The sequence below is a fragment of the Vulpes lagopus genome, chromosome 3 (assembly GCF_018345385.1).
Source record: "Vulpes lagopus strain Blue_001 chromosome 3, ASM1834538v1, whole genome shotgun sequence".
NCBI lineage: Eukaryota > Metazoa > Chordata > Mammalia > Carnivora > Canidae > Vulpes > Vulpes lagopus.
This window is the reverse complement of record NC_054826.1, coordinates 129,032,689-129,049,895: the sequence shown is the minus strand read 5'-3', so window position 1 is coordinate 129,049,895 and position 17,207 is coordinate 129,032,689. Positions and strand designations below refer to the sequence as shown.

General features: G+C 61.0%; 1 protein-coding gene across 1 annotated transcript in view; it reads left to right on the top strand.

Annotated features, from left to right (window-relative positions):
• Positions 1–16,657, top strand: part of RAB11FIP3 (RAB11 family interacting protein 3) — a 77,490-nt gene extending 60,833 nt beyond the window's left edge. The window contains exons 6-14 of the mRNA XM_041747903.1: positions 3,751–3,786; positions 7,167–7,260; positions 7,969–8,072; positions 11,479–11,619; positions 13,620–13,701; positions 14,394–14,531; positions 14,704–14,859; positions 14,998–15,138; positions 15,219–16,657. Coding sequence (XP_041603837.1) covers positions 3,751–3,786; positions 7,167–7,260; positions 7,969–8,072; positions 11,479–11,619; positions 13,620–13,701; positions 14,394–14,531; positions 14,704–14,859; positions 14,998–15,138; positions 15,219–15,332 — 1,006 coding nt within the window. The 3' untranslated portion in view covers positions 15,333–16,657. The remainder of the gene's footprint in view (positions 1–3,750; positions 3,787–7,166; positions 7,261–7,968; positions 8,073–11,478; positions 11,620–13,619; positions 13,702–14,393; positions 14,532–14,703; positions 14,860–14,997; positions 15,139–15,218) is intronic.
• The last annotated feature ends 550 nt before the right edge of the window (positions 16,658–17,207 follow it).

Genomic DNA, 17,207 nt, shown 5'->3' with positions numbered 1-17,207 from the left:
CAGCGGGAGGGACGCTCACCCCCTGCCCCGCATGCGCCAAGCCTGTGTCGGGTGCCCTCTGCCCCTGCTGTGTGCATGCCTCCGTCTGAGCCACTGCCGCCAACCCCGGGTGGAAACAGCCTTCACACGCTGTGGGTCCTGCATGGGGAAGTCCATGTGAGGCAAAGTCTGCGCCTAGAAAGAGCAGCCTTCCTCATTTTACTAAAGGAGTCACATGAGAGGGTTTTGTGAAATGTAAAGTAAGCTTCGTCTTTAAAAACAGATCTGGAGGGGCATCTGTGTGGCTCTGTCCCTTGGGCCTCTGACTGCTGATTTTGGTTCAGGTCGTAACCTCAGGGTTGTGGGATCAAGCCCCACGTCAGGCTCCACACTTGGCGTGGACTCTGCTTGGGATCCCTCCACACCCCCTCCTCATGATCTCTTGCTCTAAAAAACAAAAACAAAAAACAAAAAAAACCCACACATTTGTAAAGAGCTTCCAGGAGTCTGTTTAAATCAGGTGAGCCTTCCCTTGGACCTTTTTTTTTTAAGATTTTTTTTTTATTTCTAAGTATCCTCTGTCCCCAACATGGGGCTCAGATCCATAACCCCGAGATCAAGAGTCCTGTGCTCCACCGACTGAGCCGGCCAGGTGTCCCCGCACCCAGTTCTGTGAGGCCGCTTCAGACCCTGTTACCACGATACCCACCTTTACTACCCTGGGGCCTAGCATGTGCCTGCCACCCCTGGCCTTGGTCCCCGTCCTGTCCCTCGGTTCCTGTGTGCGTCCGTGTTTGCCTCCCTCTCCGTCCCCTGCACCAGCCTGCTCAGGCCAGAGCTCGGGGAGGAGACAGCCCTTTTGCTGGCTCCCCACGACTTGACAGTTGAAGAAAACGTGCTTGAGTAGCTTGTGCCTATGGGCATGTCCACTGAGCACGTGGTTAATGAAGCTTGTAGTGCAGGTAAGCCCCTGGGGGCCGTTGGTGGTTTCCCACAGCAGCACCCGCCCAGTGGACTGGGCGGGAAGGGGTGCTGTGGGCCCCAGGGCGGCTGTCTGCAGTGAGCTCTTGAAAGAAGGGGCCTCGGGCTGCTGCTGCTGGGAGGTAACGTGAGTCATGGTGGGAAGGAAGCCATCCTGGTCGGCAAGCTTGCAGGAGTAGTCCTCTAGAAACTGCTGCCTGGCCAAGCCAGGCCCTCCCAGTGGGTCCCCATGGCTGGCAGCCCTGTTGGACTGCTCACCTGCCTCTGGGTCCAACGCATCACATTCAGTATCTTCAACCTTTCTCTTTTTACTTTTTTTTTTTTTTTAAGATTTTATTTGAGGGTAAGAGAGCAAGCAAAAGAGCACGAACAGGGGAGGGGGCAGAGGTCGAGGGAGCAGGAGCCCAGTGGGGCTTGATCGTGACTCTGAGACTGTGACCCCAGCTGAAGGCACTTCACCGACAGGGCCCCCCAGGCGCCCCCAACCCGTTTTCTTATGTTCTGTGCAGCACCCACCGCACAGACTGGAATCCAGCAAATGCCCGGTCGAGTGCAGAGGGATCTTTGTGGCCAGTCGGACGCTTCAGAGCAGGGTCTGGGGGTAGGTCCCTGCAGTTCTGCCGAGAACCTAGCCTTCTAGGGAGACTGGGGGGAAATGTGGCCTTTACTGACTTCCAACAGCTGCTGGCCTCTGTCACAGGGAAAACCAGCCTTTCATCCTGTGTGCGTAGCTGGTGCCCAGAGCTCCAGGAAGGTCCCTCCACCTGGCTGGGGGTCACCTGTGCTCCCCGTGCAGAGGCTGCTGTCCTGCCTCCGTGGGTTCCAGGCCAGGAGTGCCATCTCTGTATTTGACAGTAAGCACGGAGACACGTATCTCATCTCTCATTATTTATGTATTCCTGAGACACAGAGAGAGGCAGAGACACAGGCAGAGGGAGAAGCAGGTTCCATGCAGGGAGCCCCACGCGGGACTCGATCCCAGGACCCCGGGGTCACACCCTGAGCTGAAGGCAGATGCTCCACCGCTGAGCTCCCCAGGGGTCCCTCATTCCTGGACACTTTAGAAGTGATCTTTTGCTGTGTTGACAGCCTGCTGCAGGACGGCCTCAGTCACCTCTGCTGGGCCTTTTGAGGGGAGCCTGGGGCACAGCTCAGTGTGGCTGGAAGTCCAGCCCCAGCCGTGCTCCAAGGAGGACCCTGTCGACATGGGCTCCTGTGCCGTTAACACTTGCTGTAATCACGACACAGCTGTCAGGAAATTTGTCCCAGACGCTAGGTCTTGCTAGTTGGTTCCCCTGGAGTTGCCACAGAATAGATGTATTGGGTCATAATTTGTGGATGGCAAAAGGTGATTCAGTCCCACCTGTATCTGGAAGTTTTGATGTTAAATCTATCTTCTCCCAGTGAACCTCAGAGCGTGCCTGTAGGGATCCTGCTTTCCAGGGACCCGGGAGCCTCCAGGAATACAAGTTGTTTTGTATAAATTAACAAGATTATTAAGAAATGAAGAGTAATAGGTCTGTTTTCAAATTATAAGCCCCCGAGGTGGCCTGGCCGGGCCGTCCGCACGGGGCCGACGTGCACCCCGAGTCTGTCCTGTCCTGGTAGGGCCAGGAGTCCCGGGATGCTAGGATGCACGGTGTGGTGTCACTCAGGGTTCTGCCAGGAGAGGGGAGCACACAGCAGTTTGAACCGGGGACCAAGCGATGAGGCGCGGTCCGCTCAGTGGAGGGAGCTCGCGACAACAGCAGCTTCAGGGAGCAGCCCACCGCCGGCACTCAGGGCAGGCCTGCCACGGACGCCCCTCGGCACCCCACCAGCGGGGCTTGGTGGGCGCCTCCCCTCCAGACCCTGAGGCAGTCTGCTCTCTGGCTGCAGGAGGCCCCCCAGGAGGGGTGTCCCAGAGGCACCCGTAGCCCAAGGCTCGCAGAGCCCTGAGAGCGCCGCTGCTGCCGCTGGGCAGGGGCGGGAGAGGGAGAGGGTCTGGAGTGAGAGGGCCCACATGTAGCTGAGGGCCCGTGGACACGGGGTCCCTGTGGCCCCCTTGTACCCAGAGAGCACGCAAGCGAGATCGGGAGGGGGCCTACATCCGATTCCAGGGAACAAGTAGGAGGGATGCGCCTGGAGGTGGGGCGACCTGAATGGGTAACTGAGGCAGCGCGTTCCTCCGGGGTAGCCCTCCGGGCTCGGGCCGGGGGAGTGGAGGCCCGTCGCGGTAAGGGACATGAGGGGCCGGCTTCCAGTGCTGGACGGGCTCGTGTCTTCTCGGGCCGAGGCCCGTAGCTTAGCAGTTGAGTTCAGAAATAAATCAAGGTAAGTTTGGCCTTTCTTGCCATTCCTGACGCTTCCATCAGCTGGATGACATGAGATTGACCGTATTTATTGCGCCAAAGTGGCCGCAGAACGGGCTTCCGAGTCACGGCCGGGGCGGGGTCCTGGACCCTGTTGGTCCGGTGCCTACGTTATGGCTGATGACGAGACCTCCCGTCGCCAGCAGGCCTGTACCTCTGGTCCGTGGGGCATCTGATGGCCAGCCATGGCGGGGAGGCGTTGGGCCCTGGCAGCCACTGGGCCCAGGCTGCGATCCGGTCGCGGCTCCATCTGGGGCTTCTGTGGGAGAGGCCTGGCCAAGGCCCTGGGAGCCCCGGGGCTGGCGCTCAGCTCACGCAGCCGACCTTGGGCCTGCTGGGAGAGCCCCCAGCCCGTATCTCTCCAGCCTGCTTCCTGTTTCCTCCCGTTTCTCCCTGTCTGTTCTGACACGATTTTCCTGTTTATTTTGATTTTACACAGTCCAGCGAAGCGGCTCTCCAGCAGGAAGGTGGCAAGGTAGGAGACCCCTGGCTGCTTTGAGACGTTCTCCTGAAACGGGTCACTGATCATAGCTTTTTAGAAACATGTTTGGAAAATACTCTTCTCCAAGGTATTGTTGTAAACCTGTGCAAGTCACTTCTCGTGCTCTGGGACTGAAAATAATTCTTGGGGGTGGGTTGTGACAAGAGTGACCGCTGCCGTGGGCAGACCGTGCCTCGTGCGGGGAGGTTTGTGCTGGAATCTCCCAGCTCACCAGGCCTGTGCTGCGAGGTCCAGGAGGGCACGGCAGCGTCCCCATGTGCGGCTGTCGATGAGCCCATGGCAGCGTGAGCGAGGGTCTCGGCGAGGCCCGGATATGGGTTCTGGCTTGCCCACCCCACCGGCACCACAGCAAGGAGAAGATGGCAGAGACATGAAGGACACACTTTGGTGGCCGTCCGTGCGGTGGGAGGTGGCGGCATGGCCGCGTTCCCTGCCCCTGCCTGGCTGGCTCAGCACAGGTCACACGGGCCGCGGTGCCAGTGCCCCCCATGGGACGCCACACAGTGCGCTCTCGTTTCTCAGGCCTCCGCTTCTAGAGTCAGATGGCTGCAGTACTGCTGCTTGCCCCCGCCAACTATCCCCCTGCCGGCCGTTCCTCCTTGGCTGTCTTTCCCCAGCCATCCCTCCCCTCCTGGCTGTGCCCCCGCTTGCCGGCCATCCCCCCCGGCTGGCTCTCCCCTGCCATCCCCCCTGTCCACCAGCTATCCCCCCCAGCCATCCCTCCTTGCCGTCACCCCCCCAGGCTTTCCCTCCCCTGCCATCCCCCCATCCACTGCCCGTCCTCCCCACACCATCCCCCACCAGCCGTCCCTCCCCTGCTGTTCTCCTGTCCACCAGCCATCCTCCCCCAGCTGTCCCTCCCCCGCTGTCCCCTCCAGCTGTCCCTCCTCCGCCGTCCCCCCCAGGTGTCCCTCTCCAGCCATCCCTCCCTGCCGTCACCCCCAGCCATACACCCCCCCCCCAGACCTCTGCCTTTTTCACAGCCACTCTGTGGTCCCAGGCAGGGGTCAGCCACAGCCCTGCCACCCCTCCCCGACGCCTCCTCTCTGTTGCGGGCGTGTGGACCTCCTGTGTTGCTCTTTCTGTATAGAGTCCTAGGGCTTAGGAGCCAGCAGAAGCAGAGGTGAAGGCCACCAGCCCCCCTGTGCACTTGTCCTCGCCCTCCCCTAGAAAGCGGGGCTCCCAGACTCCTAGGAACAGGGCGTTTGTTTCAACCACACACAGATCACCAGTCCTCCCTCTGCCTGCCGTGTTCCACCCCAGATGGCTACAGGGGCTGAAACCAAGGAAGGGAGTGCTCTCCCGCCGCCCCCTGGCCTGCGCTGCCTCAGCTCGGGCTCTGCCTGCCCGCTCCTTTGAAACCCCCTCTGAGAGCGTGATCTTCCCTTCGCAGACACCTGGTAGGAAAGCCCCGTCCGCAGGTGTTTGTAGTCCCTGTCCACAAACAGCCTGTTCTGCACTCTGCACGCAGTTGTTTGCTGCCTCTTTGTCCTTAAAACCAGCACTAGAGTTCTAGGGAAACTCAAAACAGCTGGTGCTTCCAGCTCAGTGTCTCAGACCTTTGCCTGCAGCCCTGTCGCCACATCGTGGGGTTTGGACCCACCAGCTCTGGCCTCTGCGACCGGGCTGGGGGCGTGACCCAGGTGCAAGTGGCTCTGGGGTCAGTGTGCGCGTGAGGACCTGGAGGTGCCAGCACAGAGCCGGCCTCAGGACAGGGAAGCGCCAGCAGGACCTCCACGGGGCAGCTGCCCGGGCACAGCGCAGGAGGCCCCCCTTGGGGTGTATCAGGGTGGATTTGCACAAACACCTCCCCAGCATGTGCCTAACGTGCTGCCATCTGCCTTCTGGGACCTCAGGACGGGTGACCCCAGGCTGTGGCTTCTCTGCAGGCTGGTCTCTGGGGCTGGGCTGGGCCGTTTCCTGCCCCAGCAGTGACATCAGGAGCTCTTGTTGGGGCCAAAGTCACAGGCGTTGAAAAGCAGTGCTGGACAGAACAGGATGACCTTTGGGCTCTGTGTCCCTCAGGGAGTCCGAGGACATCCACAGGAGGGTGCTCTGTCGCACCCAGGACATGTCAGGGGACTTGGGATCCCAGGGGCAAAGATGCCCTTCAAACAATTCTCAGAAAAACTTACGAAACACACAACGTCAGTGAACACCGAAAAGGAGAGAGAACTTGTGTGGTGATAACATGGAGACGTTCGGTATAACGTCTAATAGCATCTCATTGAATTCTTTTTTTTTTTTTTTAATTTTATTTATTTATGATAGTCATACAGAGAGAAAGAGAGAGAGGCAGAGACACAGGCAGAGGGAGAAGCAGGCTCCATGCACCGGGAGCCCGATGTGGGATTCGATCCTGGGTCTCCAGGATCGCGCCCTGGGCCAAAGGCAGGCGCCAAACCGTTGCGCCACCCAGGGATCCCATCTCATTGAATTCTTAGCCTGCGTTTCGACCTTGACGGGAGCTGTTCACACACATCCTCGCTTATAGCTCATCGTGGCTTGTGATCCCCACTTCATAGGCGAGTGAGGCTCAGGGAGGGTCGGTGGCTTTCTCAAGGCCACGCAGCTCTGAACATCAGGCTGCCGAGTTCAGGGCCCGGTCAGCACAGGGGACACGCCGCAGGCACTCTGCAAACGCCCTGAGGTGTTTACGTGCAGGGACATTAGAGCTGATACACTGTCTCAGCAGCCAACAGGACTGTCCTTAGAGTGACTGCAAACGTGTTTGCTGAGCATCTGCCAGGGTGCCGGTGGCTGAGGAGCGAGGGCAGGAGTTCTGAGGGTGCGGGGGTCCACACAGGCCCCCGGGGTGCCTGGGCCGCACAGCCCCTGGCCCGGCCCCCAGCGCTGCCCCTGGAGCCTGCTGCCACAGGGGAGCGTGCTGTCTCTGCCGCTCCCCGAGCTCCACCCCAGGGGACACCCCCACTCCCTCCCTGTGGCTGCCACAAATGAAGTAGCAAGAGCACATTTGGGGACGCTGTGTGTGCAGGTCATGGTCCTGAAGTCCTGTTTCCGGGGCCCATGGTGGAAGGTGAGATAATTTCACATCGGAGCAAGGAGTGACGTCGTGTTTTATGACCCAAGGACAAAGTACCCTCACCCATTAACTGCCAGGGAAGGAGTCCAGGGGGTCAGGTTCCAAAGAGCAGCGGGGTTCTCTGTGGCACTTGGGTCACAGTGTCCTGCCGGGACCGTTTGGTGGAGGCTGGGGCCCGGGGCTGCCCGGGTCTGGTTCTCACATCAGCCTGCAAACTGGAAACGCTCATGTTGACAGAACCCCTGACCCTTCCCCTTTGTGTACTGCTTAAGGGCCTCGTCTGGACTGTCCTGTTGTGTCTTCTCCACAGGCACTTGCACCATTCGGGGGCCCTGACCATGGAGTCCCTGCAGGACCCTGCCCCAGACCCCGTGGAGGGGATGGAGGAGGACATTGCTGACAAGGTAGGGCCTGGGCTGTGGCCTGGGGGACGGGGGACAGGGCTGGCTGCAGGGCTGACGGGGGTGGTGCTGCCACCAGGAGCTGATTACATTCTTCACCAGCCCTCACGTCATCCAGCAGGTGTCCTCAGGGCCCCGGGGCTGGGGGTGCAAGGGGAGAGGTCGCTCATACCCCGTATTCGTCTGTGGGCCCATCAGTGCCCTGGCCCTGGAGGCAGGATGTGAGGGTGCTCTGGGTTCAGGGTGCTGACCACAGAGCCAGTGGGGCTGGGTTCCCCTGGCGGCCTTGCTGTGGAAGGGGTGTGACAGCACACAGCCACCTCCTCCCGTCCCCCCATGTGCTCCTCCTCCCATCCCTCCCGTCCCCCCCTCGTGCTCCTCCTGCCTCTCATCCCCCCCACATGCTCCTCTTGACTCCCGTTCCCCCCACATGCTTCTCCTACCATCCGTCTCATCCCCACCACGTGCTCCTCCTGCCTCTCGTTCCCCGCACAAGCTCCTCCTGCCATCCCTCCCATCCCCCCCACGTGCTCCCTCCCGTCCCTCCTGTCCCCCCAGCACTCCTCCTCCTTCCCTCTGTCCCCCCACATGCTCCTCCTCCGTGATTGAGATGGGCCTGCTCCAGCGCAGTGGACACGGCCTCCTGAACAGTTGGCTGGGGATGCAGGCTGTCTTGCCTCCTGGTTTTGACACCCCTGTGTCACTCCCAAGGTTGTGTTCCTGGAGAAGCGGGTGTCGGAGCTGGAGAAGGACACAGCTGCCAACGGGGAGCAGCACAGCCGCCTGAGGCAGGAGAACCTGCAGCTGGTGCACAGGTGAGGGGGGCTCTGGTCCTGGTTGCCTGTCGGTGAGGCCCCACCTCGCAGCCTCGGCCACTGCTCTGGAGTGGTCTCCTCATCAGCTGCTGGGAGCCAGGTCAGGGGCCAGTGCCCGGGGCCTCCTGAGCAGGGTTCCCGCACGTTGCACTCTCTCCTGGCACCTGTCAGGCCCCGGAGGAAGGCGCGAGGGGAGGCACTACCTCCCCTCTCAGGAGCGGTGGGGCCAGCACCCCTGCCACCCACACCAAGCGCCAGGTAGAGGCTGGCCTTCGATGGAGGCAGAGGCCACGTGGGGAGGCCTGCTTGTGTCCCCGATTCTGAGAAGCCTTCCTGACCCTGTGCTGGAGGCAGTCTTGTTACTCTGGACGACTGCTGTGCTCGAGTCACCCGCATCATCCCCATCCCCTCCCATGTGTCCTGGGAGGCAGATGCCCCTGCTGCCCCCAGCTTGCAGGCGAGGGCACCGAGGCCCAGGTGAACTGGGGGCTGGACCCCCCTGGGAGCAGGCAGGTTCTCGCAGGTACTTAGCGGAGGTGAGGAGACCGGGAAGCGCTGACGGAGAGGACACACCGTGTGGGCCAGTGGGGCAGCACGCACTGAGGTGGACAGCGCATCACGGAGGCAGTGGTGTGACCTCCCCTGCCGGCACTTTGTGTTGTGTAACCAGTTGTGCCATGCAGCCTATGAGCCTGGCTCAGGAGCGTGTTCTCTGGGCGGGCCCGGCGGGGCCTAGGTGCCAGGGGGACAGTCTTCTGGGGCCAAGATGGTGGTGACGCCCACAGGGGCATGAAGGAGGCCCCGCCAGACACTGTGACCTCAGGGAAAGGCCCGCCCCCCCGCAGCCTCCGTGCGCTCGCTCAGCGCTGACTTGGCAGGTGGACACAGGCCGTGATGCCCTCGCATGGCTCCTGCAGGGGATGCTTGCATCCCGAGTGCCACTGACCTTCCCGACCCGGCCTCCAGTGTGGGGCAGGCAGGCTGCTCTCTGGATGCAGAGTAGAACAAGTCGTCATGAGGTGCCACCCGGGTGTCACTTGCACGGTAGGAGCAGGTCCTCTGTGCCGTCCGGATCCTGGGCCAGCCGGCTGCCCCCATCTGGGCTCTCACAGCACGGCTGGCTACTCTGTGGCTGGGCTGTGGCGCTGCGCCTAGGCTATGCCACATCTCCAGAGACGTTCGCTCTCCCTCTGTGTCCACATCCAGGGAAACCTGGATGGGCCGCCCTGTCGTTTCTCCCGCTGCCTGGGGAGGCACCGTCTGTCTGATGGCACACACCAGTTATCCATGTATGGACTGGGAAGTCCACGCTCTCCGGCCCAGGGCGTGCGCGGCTCAGGCTGTGTCCTGAGCTCTCCTAAGGACAGCAGGTTCTGCTGCTTCTTGACAGTTCCTGGTTTTCACATTGTTGCCAGCCTGCTGCATGGCTGCTGCCCCTCTCCCCGCACCCCAGATCCCATGCAGGCTCTCGTGCTTGGCTTTTTTTTTTTTTTAAGATTTACTTATGGGGCTCCCAATGGCTCAGTAGGTTAAGTGTCTGCCTTCAGCTCAGGTCATGATCTCCAGGTCCTGGGATTGAGCTGCAAGTCAGGCTCCCTGCTCTGCTTCTCCCCTTCCCTTTGACCCTCCCCTCTGCACGTGCGTGCACACTCTCTTTCAAATAAAGAAATAACATCTTTTTAAAAATTTATTTCAGAGAGAGAACATGTGTACACATGTGTGAGTTGGGGGGGGCAGAGAGAGAATCTCAAGCAGACTCCTTGCAGAGCAGGGAGCCCACTATGGGCCCTGATCTCATGACCCTGGCTGGGATCATGACCTGAGCCAAAACTAAGGGTGGACACAACCAGCTGAGCCACCCAGGTTTCCCTCATGCTTGGTTTCTTGCTTTCTGGATCCCATGTTTTCTTCTTCTCGTGCTCATTGGTTGTCTGCAGAGGACATCCTGGATGGTTGCGGGGGGTTGGGGGGTGCACAGGAGCAGGCTCTTGAGGCCTTGTGTGCCTGGGGTGTGTTGTGCAGTGATCGTGTGGCCGGGTCTGGAACTATAGCCGGAAGCAGGGCTCCCAGGAACCTGGCAGCCGGGCTCTGCTGCCCTCTGTGGGGTCTGAGTTCTCCCCCTGAACGCCGGAGGATCTCGTTTCCTGTGCTGGCATGTGGGTTCCAATGTTTTCATCTCAAAGATATCCCTCAGCTTCAGGAAGGTTTTTATTTTTTGTTAATCTATTTTAAGTTTTATTTATTTATTCATGAGAGACACACAGGGAGAGGCAGAGACACAGGCAGAGGGAGAAGCAGGCTCTGTGCAGGGGACGGATGCAGGACTCGATCCTGGGACCCCGGGTCATGCCCTGAGTCCATGGCAGATGCTCAAACACTGGGCCACCCAGGCGCCCAGGGGAAGGTTTTCAGAATGATTTCTCTATACTTTATTTTGCTTTATTTCCTTATTTGTCTGAACTTTTGTTCATCAAATGTGTTAGACCTTCTGGGACTTTCTTCTCCTTTTCATTACTTCCCCGTTCTTTAAGGTGGTCATGGAGCTTGATCTCAGAATCCGAGCTTAGCTCAAGAGTCGGACGCTGAATCCCGGAGCTGCCCAGGCACCCCATGTTTCTCTTTTTAAAAATATAATATCCTCTGTTTTCTCCTTCAACTCTCCTACTGAACTTAAAATTTTTTTCTTCTCAAATTGTCAATTTCTAAGAATTAGTTTCTAAATGTCCTCCTGATGTGCTGCTCCTGTTGCCTGGAGTGGTATCCACTGAGCTGTGAATTGCAAGGCCTTTCTCCTCCACGAGGTCCTCCTCTGTGTTTGCTTTGGCTGCATTGCGTCAACACGCTTCCCATGGAGCTCCATTCGCTCTCAGGTGTGACGCACCAAAAAGAGGTTGGGAAGCCTTATGTGCGCGCGCAGCTTGGGGCCAGGGCGTGGGCTCCGTGGGCAGGGCCTGGAGCCCTTGTCTTCGGGATGGTCAGCCCTTGTGTCCCACAGCTGGGCGTGGTGGGCAGGGGCAGGGCCCCGGTGTGAACATTTCCTCTGTCCTCATGTTCTTGCAAACTCCTGCCCTCGCCTCTGCTGTGGTGACCTGGCTGCTCAGCCTGCAGTGTCGGTGCAAGGTGCTACCGGGGGTGGGCACCTGGGAGGGCTCCTGTCCACGCACTGGGACGGGGGTGAACTGCCTGAGAGCGATGGAGACCGTCCCCGCTGTCGGGACATTGCCAGGGTTCTGAGGCCCTGGGTGCGGGTATGGGAAGCAGGGGCCGTCTGGGGGGCACACGCTCTGTTTCAGAACATCCCCGACCACAGCTGTGGGTGGGAGTCTCCCCGGCTCTGCCGCCCCGCCTCCAGGTGGGCACAGGCAGGCAGAGCAGAAGGCCTCTTACCCCCCCTTCACCTTCACAGAGCCAATGCCCTTGAGGAGCAGCTGAAGGAGCAGGAGCTGCGAGCCTGTGAGATGGCGCTCGAGGAGGCGCGGAGGCACCGAGAACTGGTGTGCAAGATGGAACGGGAGCGGAGCATTGAGGTGGAGAGCCTACAGGCCAGGTGGGGCGCTCCCCCCTCCCCTCTCCCGGGGCTGGCCTGGCTGAGGGCTGCGGGGGATGGAGCAGGGTTAGGGGAAAGGGGAGGGGAAAGCCCCTTGAGGAAAGCTGTCACACCACTCCAGATGCGAGTGCTCAGACCCCGCGCTGCCGTCCTCCTGGCCAGAGCACCAGCCCTTTCTGGGACTTGACGGAAGTGCCTTCCTGCTCCTCTGGAGTTAAGCCTTTGAAAAGTCAGGAAGGGGGATGCATGGCCTGCACAGACATCAGGCCTGCACACGACATCAGTTAAAGCTCGAGAGCAAGGGCAGCCCCCGCACGGGGTCCAGGCTGGAGGGACGACACCTGTGTACAGCGGGGCCAGCGAGCAGAGCTCTGAGAGTGTTGCTGAGAGAGAACCTGCATGTGTTGGCAGACAGGTGAAGAGGCTCCTGAGAGCCCACCTGAGAGCCCCCCAGAGCTCCTCAGGGTGGGGGGGGGCATTTCATAGGGCTTGTGCGCTGAGCCAGAGCCGCTTTCAGAACTTGTGAGAGGACTCCAAGTCTTGTGGCTCCAGCCCTCTCCAGCTCCTGGGGCTGGGGCACGTTGTCATTACCAGAGAAGAGCTCGGTGCATTTTGCAGAGTGCGGCCGTGGAAGGGGCTGCACGTGGAGCCGTGCAGCCTTCCGTGCGTGCAGACGGAGTGGGGTGCTGCTCGGGGCCAGCGAGGCCTGGGCAGCTGGCTGACCTTGTTCCTGGGCCTCAGCGGTGTGGTTCAGTGTTCCTCCCCTGGGGCTCTGCACAGGATAGCACCTGCCAGGTGTGACGTAGACCAGGTGTCCTGACACCCTGGGGGAACCAGGCAGGACTCTGTGTCACTGCTTCAGAGCAGTCCTGCCGCCTACTCTGCGCCTGGGTCCAGTCAGCCTCCTGCACTTCCTAGGGGCTGGAGGGGGGCAGATCAGGGCCCTGAGATCAGCCCAGCCCAGAGGCAGCTCCGGTGTGGCCTCAGCCCACGGTGGTCAGTACAGGGGGCTGCAGGAGGCACCACGATGGTGAGGACTGGAAAGGAGAGAGGCCGAGTCTGTGGCTGCCGCAGGAGAGAAGCCAGCGGAGCCTGCAGCATGTCCTAGCGTCAGAACATAGGGGAAGTGCTCAAACATAACCACACGGTGATGGGCTGCTCCCAGGGCTCCTGGTGGTCAAAGCCGGGACACTTGGAGTATCACACTGATGATAATACTGTTGGACCATAACCCGACGTGTAAGGAAAGGTGAGGACTGAGGAAGAAGCGGAGGGAGCGCACAAGGTCTCCCTACAGAGGAATCCCAGATGATGACCCAGGCGCACGCTGGGCCCAGTGACCCGCCGGGAGGAGACACCTGCAGACGCACCTCACCGGGTGACCCAGCTCGGCATCACCCGTGGAGTGGTGTGGACCCAGGCGCCCGATCTGGTGACAAGGGCACCTCCCCTCTGTGACCGTCCCGTCACGAGACACACCAGACACGCCCGGGGTGAGGGGCGTCGTACCAAATACGGGACCAGAACTGATCAAACCGTCAGGGTCCTGAAAAGCCAGGGGAGTCCTGCAGACCGCCAGCGACCAGGGGGCGCAGGAGACCAGGCGGCTGAGGGCAGTGTGGCCCTGGGGGGCCCTGGGATGGGAAATAAAGGGAGACTATGGTGTGGTGACTAGTATGTCCTGGGGTGGCCGAGGGCTATGGCGAGGGCACTGCGGCGATGAGCACGTGCCATGTGGGAAGCTGTAAGGGGCTGGGGTTGTGTTTACGGTTTTATAAACCCAGAAGTATCCCCATGCCCAGAGTATGTTTAATCACCGTCCTGGCTTACGGAAGAGCTGGGCCCTCGGGTGCCCGAGTGGTGCATAAGGGCTGGGGCGTGTTGGGGAGCCTGTCTGTGTTCCCAGTGGCTCCCAGCAGGGCTGCCGAGACCGTGGGCTCCCACCCTCAAGGAGACACGTTTCTTGGGTGTGAGGTCGCAGCCTCACTGTTGTGTCTCAGGTTGCAGCAGCTGGACGAGGAGAACGGGGAGCTGAGGTCCTGCACGCCCTGCCTGAAGGCTAACATCGAGCGCCTGGAGGAGGTGAGCAGTCAGCTGGGAGCACTGTGCACATGGGGCCCAGCCCCCAGCACGCGGCCTGAGGTCAGCCGGGCCAGCTGCAGGGCAGCCCCCCAGCCAGGGCTATGACCACAGGCCCAGAGGATGTGCTGCTCCGTAGAGCAAGCTGATGATGCTGGCGGGGACAGGCACAGCCTGGGCCTGGCCATCACTTTGCTGGAAGGTGTTGGTCCCTGCTTGGTGTCCCATCTTTCCCACGGACACGGGACCCGTGGGTGCAGAGATTCAGTTGAGAGGAACCTGCAGTCCGATTCCAGGCTGATGGCCTTGAGGGCCCGACTTTAGCTGGACCCTCGTGCCCTGTCCTGCAGGTGTTCACTCGAGAGGCCTTGCTCCCCCAGCCTCCCCTCCCTGCCAGGACATCCAAGACCACATGGGCTCTGGCTCACATGCACAGTTTCTGCGCAGTGACCATGGGTCAGATCCTGGTCTTGCGTGGGTCGTCCCTGCCCTGCCTCCCCTGAGAAGCTGCCCCTGTGGCCTGTGCAGCCACCCTACACCAAGAGCTCCCCAGGCCCACCTGTGTGCTTGCTGTGTGCACCTCAGCCATGCTGGGGTGGCTCGCACGCACCCTGCATGGCCTGAGCCCGCTCAGGAAAGCTCCGTGGACAGGGCAGCAGGCAGGCATGTTGGCAGCCAGTACCCTACTTTCACAGGAGAAGCAGAAGTTGCTGGATGAGATTGAAGAGTTGTCCCTGCGGCTCAGTGATGAGCAAGAGAACAGGAGGAAGCTGGGGGACAGGTTGAGTCACGAGAGGCACCAGTTCCAGAGGGACAAGGAGGCCACCCAGGAGGTGAGCATGGTGCGCCCATGTCCTGAGACCTGAGGCTGGTAACTGCGTCGTGCTGGGCAGGGGTGCTGGGCGTGAGGTGTTTAGGGAGGGTGGGCTTGTCATCTGCTTGGGACTGGCCTGGAAGCCGAGGGCGGGGTGCCGGGAGCCCTGCTCACCCCGTGGTTGTCCACAGCTGATTGAGGACCTACGCAGGCAGCTGGAGCACCTGCAGCTTTTCAAGCTGGAGGCCGAGCAGAGGAGGGGCCGGGGCAGCAGCGTGGGCCTGCAGGAGTACAACAGCCGCACCCGTGAGAGTGAGCTGGAGCAGGAGGTCCGCAGGCTGAAGCAGGTGTGGGCAGACTCACCCTGCACCCCTGCAGGAGGGGCGGGGGCGTGCGGGGGCGGGTCTGGAGCCACAAGCTGCTGCCGGGACCAGTGCTGTGCGGGCTCAGCCAGGAATGACGCTGCTGTCCTGTCCCTGACCCAGGACAACCGGAACCTGAAGGAGCAGAATGATGAGCTCAACGGGCAGATCATCAACCTGAGCATCCAGGGCGCCAAGAACCTCTTCTCCACGTCCTTCTCGGAGTCCCTGGCTGCGGAGATCAGCTCTGTCTCCCGAGATGAGGTAAGGCCCGTGCAGGCTCAGCACCCCGACGCGCCACAGTCTGTGCACCGGCCCGGCACTGACCACTGCTCTTCCCGTAGCTCATGGACGCAATTCAGAAGCAGGAGGAGATAAACTTCCGCCTGCAGGACTACATTGACCGCATCATCGTGGCCATCATGGAGACCAACCCATCCATCCTGGAGGTTAAATAGAGGCAGGAAGGCCCAGCCGGTGGGCCCAGCACCCCATCCGCACCCAAGAGATGGCCACAGTGTGTGCACAGCTGAGACCAGCGGCTGGGCTGGGGTGCATTGACAGGTCTGCAGAGAGAGAACAGTGGGAGCCCTGGGATCGGGGCCCACGCAGGAGAGGGGGGGAATGGGCCTACTGTCCGCAGAGATGCAGACACCACATCTCAGGCTCAGGCGAGCCCTTCTGCGAGCTCCCGCCCATGTGGAGACTCCCTGCCGCCCTGCCCATCAGGGAGGAGAGGAAGGCTACGTCCCCGCGGTGCGCTGCCCTGTGCCTCACCTGGACGTCACAGGGGCCCCAGGACCCTCTCCCCACAGGCAGTGCTGTGGGGAGTACAGGCGGGTGAGGCAGTGCGCACCAGGGTCCGCTAGGAGCCGCAGGACCCGTCAGCTGCTCAGGCCACGAGCTGCCAGGGGCACTGTGGTCCAGCTTCAGACCCAGGGACCTCCAGGCCACGCAGCTGTTCCCACGGCCCAGACCCCTGCTGCACTAACCCCCCTGGGGGCCGGGGCAGGAACCTCCGCTCTGAGTCAGGACTTGGGAGTCGCTCCATGTGGAGTGTGCTCTCGGGACACGGGGTGTGGTGTGGGTGGAGAGTGTCTTGGTGAGAAACGGCGCCCCCGTGGCCGTGGCCGTGGCCACCCCGGGTGAGGTCCCGATCCCCAGGCCAGAGGCCCAGTGTCTGGAAGCAGCTTCCTCTGGGAGTTGGAAGCCACTGATGTGGCCATCCTTCCCCGAGCCACGTTCTGTGGGAGGCCGGGCGGTACCAGTTGTCAGGAGCAGAGAATAGCCCCCCGGCAACGTGGGGCTTCCTTCGAGGAAGCTGTTGCCTGGCCCTGGTTCACCCCTGCCAGGCTCTGCCCACCGTGGGGGCTGCTGGGCCTGCCCCCACCCTGAGCCTGAGCGCGGGCCAAGAGCCCCTGAGTGCTCCCGGGTGGGTCAAGACCCTGCACACAGGCTGGCCATGCTGTGTGCGAGGGCGTGTGTGAGGCGTGTGTGTGCGTGTGTGTGCGTGTGTGTGGGCGTGTGTGCCCCCTGCATCCTCCATCCTCCCTGTGGCCCACATTCTACACTAAGATTTAAGACGTTGCCTCGTATTGTACATTTTGGGGAAAGCCTTGGGTGTAAATCAGTGTAAACTTGCAGGAGAGATTTTTCTATCATGTAGAGTAGGTATTTTTTATAGATTGAAGGTTGATCAATTTTTTAATACTTCCAAGAGAGAAAACTATCTGTGTATACACATAAAATATATATATGTATGATAATAAATACTGGAACTCTGCTTTCCGTGCCCAGCCCTGTCCCGCTGACGCCGACGCCGGTCTGTTTCTGTCCGTCACTCAGCGGCCCTGTAACCATAACCGTAACCGTAACCGTAAAGCAGAGTTGCCGGGAGGTGTTCCGCACAGAAGCCCCGGCCTCCCTTTGCACAGTGACCCTGTCTCCTTCCCCGGGGGGAAGGACTCTTGAGGCAGAGCAGTGGTGGTCTGTGTGCTCGGGGACAAGGCCATGATAGTCTCCTGAGGATTAGAGCTGCCTGTGCACAGAGGTCCGATGGCCCCCCAGGGAGGGGTGTGAGGCGCTCTGGCTGCAGGAGAGCCCTCCTGGAAGCCCCAGGGTGCCACCTCCAGGCTGCACACCGGCAGAGCTCAGCTGAGGGGCCCTCCTGGGGTGTGGGGGCCGTGGGGGCGCATCACAGGCCGGGACGTGTAACCAGGGATCAGGGCCTGTGGGTCATGCAGATCACCCCCACCAGAACCATGCACCCCAACAGGATTTGGCTCCAGGATCAGGAAGGTAGGCTGGGCGGCCAGGCTGGGGAGGTGAGCCCA